The 19,024-nt window shown below is 37.5% G+C and overlaps 2 protein-coding genes across 3 annotated transcripts; both read right to left on the bottom strand.

Moving 5' to 3' along the window:
* Positions 1 to 4,339: 4,339 nt before the first annotated feature.
* rabif (RAB interacting factor) lies at positions 4,340 to 6,691 on the bottom strand. The gene is made up of 3 exons (XM_007561184.2): positions 6,435 to 6,691; positions 5,889 to 6,025; positions 4,340 to 4,807 (listed from the first exon to the last, which is right to left on the bottom strand). The coding sequence occupies exons 2-3, from the start codon at positions 6,015 to 6,017 to the stop codon at positions 4,559 to 4,561; spliced, it is 378 nt and encodes a 125-aa protein (XP_007561246.1). The 5' UTR covers positions 6,018 to 6,025; positions 6,435 to 6,691; the 3' UTR covers positions 4,340 to 4,558.
* Positions 6,692 to 9,242: 2,551 nt separating this feature from the next.
* On the bottom strand, positions 9,243 to 17,125 carry adipor1a (adiponectin receptor 1a). Of its 2 annotated transcripts, none has more exons than XM_007561182.2 (8): positions 17,036 to 17,125; positions 14,840 to 15,054; positions 14,645 to 14,758; positions 12,181 to 12,352; positions 11,912 to 12,098; positions 10,718 to 10,905; positions 10,310 to 10,503; positions 9,243 to 9,946 (listed from the first exon to the last, which is right to left on the bottom strand). In XM_007561182.2, exons 2-8 carry the CDS (start codon positions 14,984 to 14,986, stop codon positions 9,818 to 9,820), a joined length of 1,131 nt encoding a protein of 376 aa, XP_007561244.1. In that variant the 5' UTR covers positions 14,987 to 15,054; positions 17,036 to 17,125; the 3' UTR covers positions 9,243 to 9,817. The 2 variants fall into 2 exon arrangements, with proteins under 2 accessions (XP_007561244.1, XP_007561245.1); XM_007561183.2 differs by lacking the exon at positions 17,036 to 17,125 and adding an exon at positions 16,866 to 17,029.
* Between the last annotated feature and the right edge of the window lie 1,899 nt (positions 17,126 to 19,024).

Here is a 19,024-nt window from a genome sequence, read left to right as displayed (position 1 = left end):
TTGAACTCAAAGACGTATTATCCAGTTGGACACGACCTGGTGAGCAGTGCGCTTCCGCTGCGAGAGGTAGACACCCAAGAGTTCGGACGTATCTCACAACAGAACATACATCACGGCTTTTTATCGACTAAACAGACTGTTTGTGCGTTTATCTTTTATTTGAATTGACTATTTTTGTAGTTTATCTTAAATACAATCAGTTTATATCACAGAAAGATAAATGGCTGAGTAACCACACAGAGATAATCCCAGTCTGACTTGAGACAGTTAAAAACGAGAACAGAAAGGAAAATTGTTTTGACTACTAACACATTGATAACAAGGTTTAATTCCTTGTCGGTTCCGTGTTCATGTCAAAAAATTATGGCCGTGTTTGATTCGTTCATTTTTCTGGCACGGCGGTGCACAGCATTCAGTAGCTTCACAAATAAACCGATGGGATGAGTTTACAGCTCCATAGGCCGCCCGGTTGCGCTGAATGAATAGATTTATCAGACTGTACTCTGTGTTTGCTATTCGAACACACCTACCAGATCACTCCGCGCTGACCGGGACTATGTTTTTAAATGGTCCAAAGAAGCTCATTCATTGGCAGGGAGCAGTCATATGTCCAGGGACCAATTGTTTATATTTTTATAGTAAACATTTGTTCCCAAAGATGCCAACAACTACTAAAAATAAATCGAAATAGTATAATTTTTCGATTTGGACTAACTCTGTTAGATTGAGTGTACCAAAATTTCTCACATGTGTGGCAAGTTTATATTTATATCACATAAACACAAGAGTATATTGCTCAGATGTAATGTAGGATTGTAAAGAAAATGTGTACTATACACTAAAATGACTTATTTTAGATTAGAGGAGCATAAAAACTGAATGCTGCTTTTCCGTGTTTGACTCTGGGGATGCAGAGACTTGAACCAAGAAGACCTGAGTGTGGAAGTTTGACTTGACAAAAGATCTTTAATGTATTTTGATACGAAGCCATTGAGTGATTTATAAACTAACAATAGTATTTTAAAATCTATTCTCCGAGTCATTTTAAAGACCTTAGAACTGGCCTGATGTGCTGTAGCAAGTCACCACTTTTCTGTCTTTTGGCCTCATTTAAGATGCGACTTTTTACTTTAAAAGAGAAAGACTAATTACATTTTTTTGAATAGAGCTTCAGAAACTCGATCTGCTAAGACTGCTTGCTAAAAACAGTCCAGAGTTGCTTTTGCTTCACACTTCAGAAAAGGTTCATTTGAATGTCCCTGTTCTCCGTTTCACTTGAACTTCCTGGTCGTGGATTTTAGAAAGTAGCTGTAATTTGCAGGTGGCCTTGGCTGTTTTAGCAAAAACCATTGGAGCATGTGTAAATGTGTAGAGCTCCTTTTCACTAAAAGTGCTTTAAAACATGTTTTCTGCCATTATTAAAAAAACAACAATGGATTCACATTTTCCTGTTTTTTTACTGTCATGTACTGTTAAAACATTTGCACAGTTGCTTTAATTTAACTTTGATTCTCTTACATTTAAAATTCCTCTGTCGTCCATCTTTGCATTATCAGTTTTCGTCTCTCAGTTGTACTCTGCAAGTGTCTTTGCCATGTTTACATCAGACAAGTATTGGCAGAGGTGTGCGATGCTGAGAATTATGGTATCAATTGAATACTAAATAAATACTGGACTAGTATCATTAATAATATCAATACTTTACAAAAATCATTATTAAATAATTTGGGCATTTGACTCATGTAGTTGTTTATACATTTTATGATGTATTTTTTTTTACTAAATACAATAGAAAATAATATAACTGTATAGAAATAACATAATCCCCTTACTAACTTCTACTACACACAATTGTGTATTAGAATAACTAATCTCTCTATATATATTAAATTGGAGTACTATATTTTCTTTAATGGTTAATATTCAGACATATATTTTAGGTTTGAGGTATACATCTTTCCATGAGTATACATATTTGAGTTTCAGAAAGATTTTACATCAAATGCATGAATAAATAAAACTGTGCTTATGAGGAATTTTGTAATATTTACATGTTTTGAGTGCAAACATTACAAAAGTATGAAATCCTGCTCTCAAATTAAAATTGCAAGCTTTTGATCTTTGGTGTTATATTTCCTGCATATGCTCGGGCATGAACTTTGTGTGGAAATCTGAGTAATGTCCAAGACATATTGAAGAGAAACTGAACAAAAGTATTGATCTGATACAAATACTTACCTTGATGTCAATATTAGTAGTATTTAGATTGATATGCCCAGCTCTAGCCCTTAGGAAAAACAGAGTTGACTATTTTTTTTAAAGCCGTTTGTTTCCTTTTTAGAGACAGACTGTTCCAAAAATATAGATACCACAGACTCACAGCAGTGTGCTCAAGGTCTTTTCCAGAAGAGATAGTTTAGAAATGTTGTGTATAAGGGGGTTTAGTTGTGTTCAAAGGCCGACGTGAGAAAGTTCTGGGAAAAATTTATTGACCCAAAAATAACTGAACAAAGCAGCACTTTCCTTCAGTTAGCCCCAGCTCTGGATGCCATCTGGGAAGATCCAAGAGTCGAACTATAGAAGGAACCATGAACGCGTCTCCTTCCCAGACACACTCCAGAAAACTCGCACACCTCCCACATCCGCTCCTTGTCATCAACCTTGAACAGCTCTAACGTCAGAATCAGTCCCAGTCAGCGTTCCCAGAATGCACTGTTATCTGAAAGCACCTCGGATGAACAGGGGATGCAAACATGTCGATCTATCATCCACATCATCATTCACTTAACGTAATCACTAACCAAACTACTTTTTTTTTTTAAAGATCACTTTGTGTTTTTCATTTTGCTACAGGTGTTTAATATACATTTCTACGTATATGCATTAAAATCAAAATATCCACTCATCACCTACACCAGCTTATTCTTTCAGGGTCACCTTGGCAATAAGCAGGGAACACCCTGGGCAGATCACCAATCCATCACAGGACGACACAGAGACACAGTGGACAACCAAACCTCTGGCAGCAGGGGTCATCAATACCCTACATCTCACCTCCAACAATTAAAAAATAAATGACACAAAAAAACACAACAATTTCATTGCATTTATGTTAACCACAGTAATAATAGTTGTTTTATGGTCTTTAGATTGTGTTCTTCACTTTTGTCTTCATTTTTGGTGCAAATCAACTGCAGCAGTTTGACTCGAGCTCTGGTGATGCTTGGAAACACTACAAACACCAACAAACTTGGTGTTTGTTACACCAAGTTGTGAACCACTTGTGTTGAGGTCAAGAAGTCAGTTAATGTGTGCAGCACCTCTGGTTATTAAAACTAACAATAAACCACATGATGCTGCAGTCAGGAAGCTCGTCAAGCCGTGAAGTTAGGACATCTAGTGTTGTAGAGTGGAACAGCATCCTGAAATGGCACACACTGGGGTTTTTAAAGGAAATCCACCAAAGATATACTAAAAGATTAACCAGGTTGGTTAAGCTGAAGAACAGATGAACGCTGTGTTTGGATTGAACTCTACTCTTAAATAGCTATATACTAGCAATTCATATGATTTCCACTGGCCTGATTTAATACTTAATACTTTAAGATCTTTGTTAAAGTGTGTTGCATGCTGTAAATCACATTTTATTCAAACGTCTGTCATAAAAAGCAGTCAAACTTTCCATGGATACCTATTTTTAGCAGTGCCTGTCTAATCAATGCAGCATCATAAATTCAATCTCATGTTACCACAAAGACACAAAGAAAATGGAAGAAAAAAAACATTTCCCTGCATACGTTACTGTGAAGCATGGTAGTAGCTCTGTTATGCTCTGGGGATGTTTCTCTGCAACAGGAATAAAAATAAATAAATCAGGGTTGATGGGAGGGTAGAGGCAAAACAGAGCAATTCTGCAAAAATAAAACAAAAACTGTTAAAGGTTGCATAACACTTTTGACTGCTACAAAGGTCTCCCTTCCAGGTGGATACTAACTATAAAAATCTAGCTAATGATACAATGCAATGGTTTAAATTGAAGCATATTCGTGTGCTAGCATGACCCAGTCAAAGTCCAGATCTAAATCCAATTGAGAATTTGTAGTAATCATGAAATTTGGTATTTTTAAAGAACAGGAAACTGTAGTTTAAAAATGTGCAAAGCTGGTAGAGAAATATCAAAGACATCTCGCTGGATTTAAATTTAAAGGTGGTATTGGATTTAAAAAAAAAAAAAAAAAAAAAAAAAAAAAGAGATTGAAGGATGAAAATATTTTTCATAAAACAGTCTGTAGAAGACACTGCAACTTCTTGATATAAGGTGCATGAAAGAAAATCAGAATCAACTTTCAATACTTTTATTATAATATTAGTGAGTCTTATGAGAATGTTAAGAATGAATGTGGCACAATCTTATAACAAACCGTTTACACACAGCTGTTTCTTCACAAGTGTCAATGACGGATTGAGTCAGGGTCAATTTTTGGGGGGAAATCCACAAAGGAATGCATAGCAGGCCACAACCTTCCTGAAGTCCATTAGGCTCACATATGCACCAGCATTATTCATGATTCACTCTGTCCAAAGCGACATAAAATTTTTTCTTGTCATCCAAACAGTGCCATCCGATTGGTCCGATCTCACAATCTGCGCAGATCAGGTACTTGATCTTTCCCACGTCTTTTGTGAAGCCCACGTTCTCAAAACTGAACATGTCGTCCACCAACCAGTGAGCCGTCAGAGTGTCACCGTCAACTGAGCCCTCGGTGTTGCTGAGGCTGCTCTTTTTCCGCATGGAGGGCAGGAACAGCTAATTTGAGAAGGAGAGAAAACGGGTGACAAAAAGATTTGCTTAAGAGCACAAGGTTTGTGGAGTATTTATATCTAATCAGAATGGGATAAAGCTGGTCGACACTTTGTGTTGTTCTTCCTGCTACGGGTTGCACAAGAATCGCTCGTGCTTCAGAAACTCTGGTAAAAATCTTGATCCTTCTCTACAAAGGTCCAACTCCACACTTCAGTAGATCCCTCAGACTGAAGTGACACTGAACATTTCCATTCTAAATAACTTAAATTCTCCAGACCAATTACCAATGAGAGGCACCAATTAAAAATGTTTTAATTCAGTTAGAACAACCAAAATTATTTATATTTGCTAAAAGCAAATGAGAAAAATATGCAAGATTTGTTTCGCATCATCTTTAAAATCAAATGTTTACATACAGAATGACTACCATCTCTTTAAATAATCATGCTATGACTTGAGACCTGTGAGAGGTTAACTAACATTTGAGAAGAGAAGTTTGGTCTAATTCAATGTTTCTCAACCCTGGTCCTCATCACCCTCCTGTCCTGCATGTTTTAGGTTTTCCCCTTCTGCTAAACACCTGAATTGTATCTGTGTGATTAACAGGCTTCTGTAGTACTTGATGGTCATGCAATCATTTGAATCAGCTGTTCTGGAATAGAGGCACATCTAAAACATGCAGAGCAGGGGGGCGGTGAGGACCAGGGTTGAGAAACACTGATCTAATTTAACTTCAGATAGTGAGGGGGGAAAGTTTCCAGCATTATTCTAAGCATGACAAATGTAAATGTACATTTTCCCCCCAATCCTATTAGGATCCAGTTTATTTTAAAATTGCTTCCATTATATGAAATGGAAGCAAGAAGAAACATGCGTTTCTATGAAATTAGACGCCGTCAACCTGCTGGAGATGTTTTTAAGGCGTCACACACACTTTCCCTCCTACTTGTCCAAGTTCTTCACATTACAGCTTAGAATGTGGAAAGAAAAACTTTGCACTGTGGCTGCTGGTTTCTGAAAAGTTCCCAGTATCGCATCCGGTTTATTTTTTTACATCAGTCCATTTTTGCTTCGGGAAACACACCTCGTTTTCAGCAAACACAGCCATCCCAGGACACAACACCTTGGACCCGCACCGCTGACACAGGACAGATTTGATGTTCTTCCCGTCCTCAGACACCAGGTCGGATCGCTCAGTGCCTTCTTTGTCCATGTTGAGTCCTAATGAGCAGTGAATTTACATTCATACATACAGATGGGGATGCTTACTACAGCGGTTCTTCAATCGGGGAATCACATCAATATAAATGACCAGTGATATCTCAGCATTATACGGTTGATCCATTAAAGCCCTAATGTTTAAACGGAACCAAGCCTGAGCTCATAGGGCGATTGGACCCCGGAACTAGGGCTGTGGAGAGCGGAAGTACAAGTAAAAACGCTCAGTGTTTTATAATCAGGCTGCAAAACTATAATCTCAAGTGAGAAAATCAGGATGAGCCGCCTCTCAAATTTACGCTAAAATATGTATAAAAACACTGAATTCAACCCACGCCAAATGAAGAAATGACTCAGCCGGACGCTTTGAACATCATTCATGCATAATTACATCGAACAATTTGAGACGTACCTGAGTTATGATGCTGAGACAGTAATTATTCAGAAAAACAATCTGCCGAGACAGTCAAATTAGCCATTGGAATGCTAGCTGATGTTACGGTGCGGCCCTTAAATGCGTCCGAAGCGAAACAACCAACCGCGGGAAGGTACCACATCCAATGAGATGTTGACCACATCACAAAGGGTTGGTTGAAAGCGTTTCTTTCAACCTTAATGTGTTCAGATAAAGCACAAGTGTCAAACTCCAGTCCTCAAGGGTCGCTGTCCTGCAACTTTTAGATGTGCCTCTGCTGCACCACACCTGAAAAGAATAATTAGGTCATTAACAAGGCTCTGGAGAACTTATCTACACAAGGAGGAGGTAATTACGCCATTTCATTCCACTGTTTTGTACCTGTGGCACATCTAAAAACTGCAGGACAGCGGCCCTTGAGGACTGGAGTTTGACAGTAATGATATTTGTGAAATGAAATACTAATATTCCTGATTGAATTATTAATTCTAAGTTATTTATATGAACTGTCTTTCTAATGTTGGTGAGGTTAATTAGATCTTGGACTGAAAAAAAAACCAGATTTAATTCTCAAATTTCCTGAATTTATTCCACATTACACGTGATATTTTCATGAAACTTTTAACACCTAGAGGGTCTTAATATAAGTTAATAGCCATTAAGAGACTAATAGTTATTAAGTTATTTATTAAACTAAGTTAATAACATTAGTTTTAGGGGTTTTAGTGATTTTGAAACCCAAATGATAACACGTCATTTTTAACCATGTTTGCCTTTGTTTTTTGGAAGAATTGTTTCACATCTTTATGTTTATGTCCTTAATATGTTAATAACGTGCTACAAAATAAAATGTAATAAAATAAAGCATGCATTTCAAATATGTTGAGTTAGTTTGATTTGTCGGTTTAGCTTTATTTAGTAGAATACTCTAAAATTAAAATGACATATCCTGCTTGTTTAGGATATGTTTATTTTGAGATTAAAAAAAATAATAAAAAATGGCAAAGCATAGAAAAACTCTGCTTAGATCTACATTTTTTTCTTGTTTCCACCATTTTAATTTCTTTTCCCACATTCAAACCTGTGAAACGCTAAGAAATTCCATGTTTTCAAGGTGTGTATGACACAGTAAAAATGCTAAAAATAATAATAATAATAATAATAATATAATATGGTGTTCTTTGACCGCTATCTCTGGTTATTAAAAAAATATATAATTTTTATCAAAAATTACAGGTGGCACAATTGTTGAAATGTATTTTTTAATACACACCGAGTTGATGAGAGTTTCTTGGCAGCTATGTAATCTAAACTCCTGTTTTCCTGGGGTATAAACAGGAGTTTATAACCCGCTTACATACTTTGGTATGTAAGTGGCCCCAATGCTGGGCCCATATTTATCAGCACAGACAGTGAGCAGGATGTTACAGGTAGTAAAAAATGTCCAAAGTGGTGTCTGAATCATGTTGTAGAGATGTCTTTTTTCTTCCCCCTGAGGCACAAAGAAGTTGATGGAAAGATTGATGGCGCTAAATACTGGAGAGTAGGGATGAAAACCTGCTAGAGGCTTCAAAAGACTTAAGACTGAGACAGAGGCTCAATTTCAAGCAGGAGAAAAACCCAAAAAACATGCAGACAGAGGTACAGTGTGTTACTGAGGTCTGGACTTAAACTGAGTATCTATAGAAAACGGTTTCTCCTGATGGTACAAGCAAAACTATCCACTCAAAATATCCACTTCAATGTGAGGAGATAGTAAAGAGTCACAAATACTTTTGTATGCAAGCGTTACTGGCTACTTGTGTGTTTTAAAATGTACAGTGGGAAAATAAAACAACATCCTCTTACATATGGAAAAGAATTTATTACAATAATTTTCCAATATTACCATTAATAAATATTTAGATTTACATTTCAAAGAAATGTATGATTTTTTTTTATCACCTTCTACACAGAACATTACACAAAGTCAGGGATACTCATGTTTAGTCTTTGTAATAAAGCTTGAATAAGATCATCTAGAAAAAGGAGTCTTTTAACAGCATTGTGTACAACCTAACAATGGAACTGCAACTTTAATAATGATTTGATTGGATGCATGGTGAGGAAAACGAGAAAATAAAACCCCTAAATCCTGGATGATCCTTTGACTGTAAAGGATAGGCCGTTTTATTTAAAAACATTTCCGTTGGCGTAAGGCACAGGAATACTCAAAAGTTTCTACCAATCATCCAGAACACATTTTAAACCTCATTTAATGATTTTACAGTCTTGAATTTAATCCTCTAACGTACGCAAGGTGCGCTAAATGTTTACACCTCTTTACATTTGAAATCAAGCAGTAAAGAAAAACCTACAGTCGACTAAGACGGCGTTTGATCGCCAATTCAGATCCGTACATTGGTCGCAGCTCAAGAACTGCCAACTAAGAGTTTATAATTGAAGCGTTATTCCTAATTGATCTGCGATGGGATGAAGACTTTGTCCCAATGTAACCTGAACTAGGTTTATTTTTACACAGGAGCTACAAACAATTACAGCTTCTCTGTTGCATTGAACAGTTTATAAGCAATCCATTTTGGATGTTTGCCAAAAGGAGGCAAAACGTCCAAAGACGTTATCAGAAACTATGAATTCACCTGATTCCTCAATAAAGGTTGGGTACGTTAAATTATTCCGGTCAGACATTAGAGACTCTTCTCACCTGGAGTGCCTGGATGACCATTTCAAATTCGCCTTAAAACATTATAAAAACACTGGAATTTTCTACTGAATGGGTTTTTGGAAATTTCACTGTTTTTTTTTCTTTATTGCTGAGAAGCCAAACATAGGTAATCAATATCAGTATTGAAAAACATCCGGTGACATTCAGACAGTTTCCCACTCCTTACGCAGGCATGTCTGTTCTCTCCGCTGTAGACCCTCCAACCATCCTCTAACCTGCATGTGAGGGGGGACGACTTGAAGTCCAGGCTTTCTCCGTTGGCATAAATAATATTACTCTCTGAACCCTTTTGTGCAACTGTAACAGATCATGAAGAGGGTCAGGGTAACGGAGAGAACCTATGAAGAAGCTATCAGATTTGGTTAAAATCCCACTTTAATCCTAGTTGAAAACACTATCTGTAACACTTATCTGACAGGTATCATAGTTATAAGTAATGTCTGATCCCTCCAAAGTACGTTGGCTAGTAAATGCTACTTTACTGGAGCAAAAAAAGCCAAAGCAGAAAGACCACTAAAACCCAAAGATGTAAGCAACCCAGAAGTACAGAAGGAGCAAGAAGAGACTATACTGATGTCCAGCAGCATTTTGCGTGTATGGGTGTGTGTCTGTGTGGGTGTAGCTGTAAAGAAAAAGTAAGTCACAGTTGGGCCTTTCAGAGTAGAGTGTCATCTGTGCATCCTCCTTCGAGGCCGTAGCGAAACTCCTGCAGGTTGGAGACGCCGTAGAAATGAATAAACGCTGCCGCAACGACCAGGACATGGAAAATCTGATGAGAATGAAACTGAAAAAAGAAAGACGCGAGAGAAAAAACAAAAATTGGTTAGAAATGCTGGGAATCATCAGAAAATCTCAGTGCATCTCCACTTTTCTGTGCCAATTTTAATGATTGCTCGTCTTTTTCAATATTAAAACTACGCATACACACAATGAGCTTATCAGAATCATTATTTGATCTACTTCTTTTTATTCAGCAAAGTATAATTGATACTACAAATACAAACCAAGAAAGCAAATTCATTCAGGTAAAAACTAAGTGCTGTCTTTAACAGTTACCTGGATAACTACGCTTAAAGCCTCGCTCTGTATCGGCAGCACATGTCCCACTATGTGAACGCTTGACAAATGTCTACAATTTGACACTTACCCAGATGTCACACTTCCCGGGGAAAAAACGTTCTGGGATTCTGGCCGCATACAGACCGGCACCAGTGATGTACATGGCGCCCATCAGATAAAACCAACCCATCTGTCCGACTGTGGTGGCCTTTACGAATCCTTCCTCGATGGTGAAGTGCATGGTGGGGACAATGCCACTGAGTCCAAGACCCATGAACACGCCTGAGCAAAACAAAGGAACGTACATTAAATAATTTCAGACATTAAAGAAAAAAAAAAAAGAATCAGCCATCTTTAACAACGTTTCCTTTGGTTCCCTCTGCAAGCACAAAATCCCACTTGGGAAAAAAATGAAGCCAAAATAAGAGCATCTGTGCGATAAAACCAGAATGAAGCCCAAGCAAAACGCTTCAAGACACAGCAGCATTATCCTCACCTGCTCTTGTTGGCCTGTGACGAGGGGTGGCGAATCGGTCCCACTGGGCCACTATGATGGCAGCGATGCCAAGAACACAAACGATGGTGAGGTAGATTAGTCGAGGCTGAGGGGAACAGTAGAAGGAGTAGTACAACCAGGGCACGAAGGAGCCCATGATCAGGAGGGCGATGCCCGAGTAGTCGAGCCTGGGGAGAGAAGGTGAGACGGTGACCATCTCAAACAACTGAGATGGTTTGATAAACATCTCAGTTTATCAAACCAAAACAGATAGCTCTGTCTGGACCAAGCATGCGCAACTTAGATTTACCAACACAAAGCAGGCAGAGAAGAAGAACGAGGACGGGCAGACCCGTTTTGAACAGCTGGTCTGCAGGAGATTTGCTGTAATCCACACTTAATAATTCACTAAAAAGAGCAGAGGGGGCTGTAAATGTAAGACGCTGATGTTTTTATCTCAACAAATCAAACATCTTCGCTGTGGTTTGCAGATATTCATTTAGGCAAAACTCCGTCAGGGTTCCGCCGCAGCTTTTCGGTCATTTCATTTGGTTTCAGACTTGATACTCTGCTCGTGATCAGCGTCTTGTTGCGTGACCCACTTTGGGTCTAGCTGGAGCAGGCAGACAGATGGCCTCACATATAAGCACCGCTGTGCATCACAGTTGGTGTGAGGTATTTGTTCTGATACGCCGTGTTTGGCTTTCTCCAGATGTGATGCAGTGAATTTGCAGGAACGTTTTGGATGTTTGAGATGCACCTTTAGAAAACGTGAGCGATGCAGCCATGTTTCTGTTAGAGGACGGAGCTTTATTAAGGCAAACCTTCTGAACCTGTTTGTCGTTTTTCAAATTATCTTATACATAAAAATGTAACATTTACCGAGCAGTTACATAGTCTGATGTAAAATGAATGCAAAATTTAGTTTTTATTTTCTAGCCCCAAGAAGTTAAGAAAATTTCACATTTTTCCAAATAACCTTATTTGGATTGTTTGACCAACACAAAGTCATGCATAATAATAATGTGTACAGTTTTCCATTTTTTATCTTATAAAAATCTAAAAAGTGCGCTATAAAAATGTATTCCTGATGCTACAAAGTAAATTACAGAGCAATGCCTGTAATCAGTCCATCTGTGTGCAATTTTATTTATCATTTTCTTGCCCTTGTGTTAGTTTTTCCTACATCCTTACTTGGAGAATGTGCGAGAGACTTTTTCCGAGTGGCAGTAGACAGTATGAAAAAGCCAGGAGAAGCTGAGGCAGAGGACTGCTCCCAGGAAGAACATCCCAAACACAACCTTCTCCTGCAGAGGTGCCATAAAATACATGTTGGGGCGCAACATGGTTAAAGTGCCCAGACAAACGAATAAGATCCACCCTGAGGAAGGAAAGAAAGCTTTAGGATCTTCATAAAGTCCAGCATCAAAAACATGAGACTGTAAATGAGTTTTCATGCTCACCTAGCAGATGAGTCCAGATGTTTCCCGTCTCAGTGTGGATTCTGAAGATACTTCCGAAACAGGCCCTGAACGACGGCATCGGAGGTCGATGTCCGTGCAGCAGGTAATCGTTGTCCTTCAGCCAGTCGGGCAGGACATGAAAAGGAATGACCCTCCAGCGACCTTCCCACACCTGCAGGGCAGCAAGAATGATTACCTGAGCATAAAGGACTAGACCACATGTGAAGACAGGCTTCCTGGGCGTTTTTCTGGGTCAGTTTATTTCGTCCTCCAATCTTTTCCAAAGCAGAAGCCTGGACCAGATGTTTATTTTTTTTTAATGTCACAATGTTTTACAGTCTTTCAGCATGTTGAATCCAGCAAAAATTGTTGAAATCTTTATTTAAAAAAAAAAAAAAAGATTTTAGCTTTTAGCATCTCACTAGAGAGAGAGAGCAACACTCTCATCAAATCTTTTTAACTAGTAAAGTTGGGATGTTTTACTGTATTTATGTTTATAGATTTAAATTGATGATTAGTTTTAGCTGCTGTGTTTTCATTGTTCCTAAAAAAATACATCCAACAAACTTTAATTATTAAAGCTTTGCGGATTATTACAAACCTTTTCTGAAATAAAAGATGTTTTAATTCAGTTCCAGAGTTTAACTGAGTGAAAACCTACAAAAACGTAAAATGTGTTTTTAGATGGCAGGTATTAGTCCTGATCAGAGTGCTCCTCTCCCTTCCTGCCTCCTGCAAAAAGCTCTTTTAATTCAACGTCCGCTCTAGCCATAAATTAGGACGTCAACATTGCTGTTTTCTAACTTTTGTTTCTTTTTCCACAGTTTGAATTCACACGTGTCCAGTGTCAAAAGATGTGCAAAGTTTCCTGATTTATGAACAAACAACAATCACTTGTAAAGAGCTTTTCTAAACTTCCTCTGAAAAATGTCTCAACCTCTCATAAAACAAACTGACAAACAAATGTCACGACTTACAGTATTTAGTCACTTGAAACCACAAAAAGCTGGTAAACAATTATGTGCTTGTCAAGTTACCGAGGTAATCTGATGCAGCAGCTGCAATGCAGGTTTGACAGAATGAAGATAAACTAGTTTGCAGTTTTTATCTCATCTGAGAGAGTGAGAACAGGCAACATTTACTGTAACATCAGACCATCAATTTACTGTAAAATGGCATTAGAAAGTGATTCAACCACAGGATACAAACGCATCGACGTGAAGCCAACTGGTGGGTGAGCCGACCAAAATGAACATGGGATCATGTAGCGGTTTTAAAATGGGGCCAGGCCGCCCTGAGGGCACCCAGGCTGCAGCGTTGGAGGGAGGGCCGGTGACGACGAGGGGGAAACTGGAACAGGCTGAAGCTAATTTGATTTACGAAGGCCAAATTTACGAGAGGGGCTTATTTCCAGCCGACCGCCCCAAAAAACACATTACTACTTATTTTGAATTTGGGCGGCTGTCACACTGATTTTGCCATGCATGTTGAGATATCCAACAACACGCCTTACGCTGGTCTAACATGGTCTGAAATAACAATGGAGCATTATTTCTTTATGTGCCTCTACTTCGTAAGGCAGGTATGTTAAAACATGAAGGAAACCTTCGAGTCTGTGACTAAAAAGATGTTTTGATGTTTGAAAGAGATTTTTTTTTTGTCTGAAGCCTCATCGATAATTCAGTAATTTTACTAAGATTGTGAGGAGCTCACTTCGAACATGTGCCACAAACTTCACAAGCTGCAGCAAACTGATATCAGGCTGCATGACAACATTTACTAATTTTGTTTTTTTTATTAAAAAGGTAGATATGAATTAGTCAATATATATCTGGATATAATCTTTAAGCTAAAAAGCCCTGAGCGGTAAAAACATCTGAATAACCTAATCGATAATAACAATATTCTTCTACAGCCATTTCCTTTGGCCTTTAATCCACCTACACATCCTATCTGAGCCAATTTGTTACTGTTATGGAAAATTTTAGAATGCGCTCCTCACCCCTCTTGTGCTTTTTAGATTGTGTCTGATGAGATCATTGTGTCTGCATGATTTTATCATGAGATTGGCCAAACTGCTCTCCTATAGACCTCCACAGTGTGACGTAACAGCAGAGAATGTCTGTGATCCAGGAGACAATCGGGTTGATACTTCCTCAACCCAGAACTGAGGCTGCATTTCATACATTAAGTAACAACCTCCTTTCCTTAACAACAGACAAATGGCTAGGCCATCAGGGTTGGGCTCCACAGAATTGTTGGTACATAACTATCAGGGATTCACACCCATTGTCCAATCAAGTCTCTCTTCTCTGACCACAACCCATAAAAGGAAACCAGATCCACTGTTCATCAGAGCGGACTTGACAGACTCTTTGACTCTGTATTTCTGTTCTCACCTTGCAAGGTTTCAATAAATTTCTTCAGACTCTTGTTAAAGCAATTTTTTTCCCACGACAGTTACCTTGTGCACAAACTCCTCCATTTTCTCCATGGCATGATGAGCCTGAAGAGGCAAAGTCAAAACCTCGCCCACCTCGCCGTCCTCTTCTTCCTCATCAGCAATCATCGCTGCTCCCTTCAAACAGACGACTGTTCATGAGACACAGAAAGCAAACTTTTCTCTGGACTGTTGGCAAAAACACCAAAACAGTCCTACCTCCGGATGAACACCTTTACATGGCCCCTGCCGCCCCCCTCCCTCCTCCAGCAGCGGCCCGAGCTCCATCAGCTCAACATCTGGGACGCTGCAGTCCTCAGAGATCTGGCAGTCTGCATCACTGGCAGACCCGTTTCGGACTGACATAGGGAGACTGCCTGATGACCTGATCAGAGTCCTGTTTTCTGCTTCAGTCGGGACAAGGAAACTCCCTCCTGTAAACCCAGAATGACAGCGGTTAATGTGCTACACTGGCCTGTTATTTTAACACATCAAAGAAAAATACTACCAGTTCAGAGTAACTAGTTACATTTATACCAAAGGACAAATGTAACTGCATCCTAACCTTTGGAAGGTAAGGTTTGTATCTTGGTGAAAACCTCTAATTTAAGGATTATCGTCAATTATAAAAGTCGTTTCAGAAGACATTTTTTTCTGTTTCATAATACAAAATTTTTTAAAAGAACAGGGACTTAAATTGTATGACAATATTGTGTGGTACACTACGAAAAGTATTTTAAAACGTCAAAATACTAACTTGGTATAAAAATATACAGAAATATATAAAAAAAGTTTGTCTTCATATATAGAGAACTTATTACACCAAGTAGAGTTATTATTCTGCTAATCAGCACCGAATGGCAGCGATCAATCATATTTTTAAGCATGCATATAACATTCCTTGATTATTTTATAAGCTAGAACAAAGACAACATTGTGATTTGCAGACATATTCAACTAGACTTTGTTAACACTGAATTAATAATTCCTATCAGAACATTTTTCATACGTATGAAATAATCAACATAAGATCAGAATCTGCCCAGTTTTCTCTTGATTGTCTCGGATAGATGATCAGTGAGTTAAAAAACTAAAAAGTCAAAGAAAACCCCAGCTGTTAAGTTTAGTAAAAACAACAAACAAAAAAAACCTAAAGGTCAGGTACACAAGAGTTTGTGCAACAACTTAGCTAAATCTTTAAATTCCCAATTTTTCTACTGCATTTTAAACCTGATATCCCTATCTTAAAACCTGCAGCACATTTTTTTCCTCTTTTTTATGTATAATAGTGCAAAGAAGAAAAAAGAAAAATCAGAAATTGGGAGTCGGTAGGTCAGTTTTTAAAGGAAACCAATATCAGTCAAGAAAAGCCTGTTCAGTTCATTGTTAGTAAAACATACATGCATTTTCATACAGACAAAATCCTTTCAATGTCATAAAACAAGCATCATAAAACAAATTGTAAAAGGACGAAATCAGCTGTAATAAATACACATTCCTCCTCCCTTCTGTTTTTTATCTGTATTTACTGTGATTTCAAAACTCTGTGATTCATTAGTTAACCAGGCATTATACATACGTAGATGATGAAAAAATGCAAGTTCAGTCAAGCGCTAAACAGTCTAAGATAACTAATCCAAGTCAGACCACAGATTCATACAGCACTCTCTTTAAATCAAGCTGAACTAGATTTTCAAGTCGAGTCGACTAACAAAAGGAGTTCAATCAATACCAGATCCAACCCACCAAATGTTCAAATCACAGGAGATTTTCAATCAACAGGAAAAGAAACTTGGCTTCTAATTTCCCCCTTTGCTTTATATCTTTACTTAGCAATAATACCCTTTTTTGTTGTTTTTACAGTGTAGCGTGGACTATTGTTCACTATTGTCCAAAGGCTACTTAACCCGACAGGATTGTTCTGTATTATTATATTATGAGAATGATTTCTTAGGTGATGCTAGGTCTAATAAAAAGAACTAAACCTTCAGCAAAGTTAGTTTTAAGACTGGAGGCAAGCGACTTCCCGACGGATGTTGAATAACATCACAAAGCGTCTGACGGAACATGGAGAACAAAATGTAAACAACCCTAAAATACAGACGAAGTCCACCAAATGTGGGAATAATGTACGATTTGTAGCTTCTAATAAAAATATACAGAGTTAGTATATGCTGACAGGAGATGAGGTGGATAAATCATCTAGTTTTTAACAACCTGATAAATATCTGGTTGCTAACGTTACCTGTTAGCTAACCGAGCTCCAGCAGCCGAACAGGAAATTGATTCTTTTTCAACGCACTGGCTGCCAGAAATACAGCGGTCCAAACACAACGGCAGCAGGCCACAGACTTAATTAAACACTCAGCGGGGTTAACACTGTCAACAAATATTAATTAAATGTCCCGAAGTTACCTGACGAGGAAGACTCCTAACCAGGAAGGTAAATTATTTATGGTTGTGCGAAACAAAAGCCACTTCCGGAAGTTGAAGTCTCTTAGCAAAGCTGAATCCTGTTCTGTTCTACCAAAATAAAAGCCAAAATCAAAGTCGTTTATTTACGGCGCTGGCCAAAACATTGGTAGTTTTATTTAGAAAGATGTCCAGCTAGTTTATTTTGTGAGGAAAATGACGCAATGAAATTACACAAGATAAAACTGAATGACAACATCCGAAAACCGTTCAACATCAACAACTATTTGCATTTCTCCTTATGGGGCGAAGCTGAATGTGTCTGCATGTACATGACCAAAACTATTCATACCATTGGCAGATTTAGGTTTGAAATTACTTGCATTCAACCAATAAGTTTGTTTCTGATAGTAAACGAGGTAGGCATCTCTCAAAGATATTGAAATAATGTAAAAGGATTGTCAGTTTTCATGATATATATATATATTTAATTAAAAAAAAGGTGGAAGGCCTCCTGTAAATCACCCTAATCTGTAACTGTCCACAAATTTCCTACAAGATTTAACACGTGACCCCTCCAAAATGTTATTACCTCAGCCCAGCAGAAACAAGAAGGTAAATTTAAATAATCAAATTTTGTTTGTCACAATAAATATCAAAAAAGTTTCAAAATGACTTAAAACATTTTTAACAATTATATAAATAAAGTATGAACATGAGGGAAAGCACCATGGTCACTGTGAAGTATGGTGGAGGACCTGCACAGTGTTTAACTTTTTCCACATTTTATGTTACAGCCTTATTAATTGTACTCAATTGACACACCAATTCTCCATTAAGAAAATGTGGAAAAAGCATTAGTTTTTCAGAAGTCTAATAATTGTGCAGTGTATTTTTAAATAAATAAAAAGAACAAAACAGAAAAACAACTTTTTCATTAAATCTAGTCAAATTAAAGCTTTTTTTCTACATTTTGTAATGTGAAACTACTACTACTATAAAAAAATACATTTATTCTAAATCTTTTTACGTGTTTTATGAATGTGACAGAAGTGGTAGATTTACAAGTAAAAAAGTTAAGTTAAAAGCAGGGACACAAAGTTACTGCTACACATAAACGTGGGAGTAAAAAAAACTGGTTATTGAATTATTAAAACAGCATGATATACATTTAGTTTCTTTTTGTAGCACAATAAAAACAGTCAATATGGAAATAATTCTTTATGTGGAAAAATAATTTGGGTGTAATTTCTACCTGTCAATACATGTAAATAATCAGCTTTATGGTTATTACACTCATAAAAAATTAGTTCTACATTCTGATCTAATGAATGAATTTCAGACACCTTTAAACCCATTATTTAAACCATTTAACAATTTATATCAGTCTTTCTGAAACAGCTCTAAAGCCATGTAAGATTAAACACACGAATAAATGAAGCCAAGTTGTGTTCAAACAATTTTTTTTTACTTCCACAGTAAAACCAAAATCACAGGTTTTGTTAAACAGCAAAACATTTACCACATATTAACTGCAAACACAGATAAATAGGAAAAAAAAGACAGTAAAAAAACAAGAGGCACACAAGGTAACATGATTGTGTTCTATTTAAAATACATATAAAAACAACAATAAAATAGATTTGTTCTACAAACTCTGGTCCATGTCTGCTTTGAGTTCAAGTTTGGCTTTGTGTGGTCTTTAGGGTGCAAATTACATTGTTAATTAACCACTGGTGGTGCGTAAAAAAGGTGAAATTAAAATGAAAACAAGAAAAAAACAACAACAACCCAAGGTAGAGTTAAAGCTTTAAGAATATGAATTTCAGTTTGACCTCTTAATAGCTGCCAAGAGATTCAGTTTTGACTTTGCTTCTGTTACTTTGCTGCTTTAGTCGTCACATGTTTAGGTTAGTACCTTGTTTTTACTATTTTAACTCAGTGGGTCAGTTATTCAAGTTAGCCAGTGCAGCCTAAAATACATATATATAC

This window comes from Poecilia formosa, unplaced genomic scaffold (assembly GCF_000485575.1).
Source record: "Poecilia formosa unplaced genomic scaffold, Poecilia_formosa-5.1.2 Scaffold124, whole genome shotgun sequence".
NCBI classification, from domain to species: Eukaryota; Metazoa; Chordata; class Actinopteri; order Cyprinodontiformes; family Poeciliidae; genus Poecilia; species Poecilia formosa.
This window is presented reverse-complemented; position numbering and strand designations above follow the sequence as displayed.

Bases quoted from the DNA above. Each gene is read 5' to 3' on its own strand.
- rabif (XM_007561184.2), bottom strand. From the start codon at position 6,017: ATGGACAAAGAAGGCACTGAGCGATCCGACCTGGTGTCTGAGGACGGG. The intron at 4,808-5,888 runs GTGTGTTTCCCG...TTCTCAAATTAG, and splicing joins CTGTGTTTGCTGAAAACGAG to CTGTTCCTGCCCTCCATGCG.
- adipor1a (XM_007561182.2), bottom strand. From the start codon at position 14,986: ATGTCAGTCCGAAACGGGTCTGCCAGTGATGCAGACTGCCAGATCTCT. The intron at 12,099-12,180 runs GTGAGCATGAAA...TTCCTTCCTCAG, and splicing joins CATCTGGACTCATCTGCTAG to GGTGGATCTTATTCGTTTGT. The intron at 9,947-10,309 runs GTAAGTGTCAAA...TTCTTTTTTCAG, and splicing joins CCGGGAAGTGTGACATCTGG to TTTCATTCTCATCAGATTTT.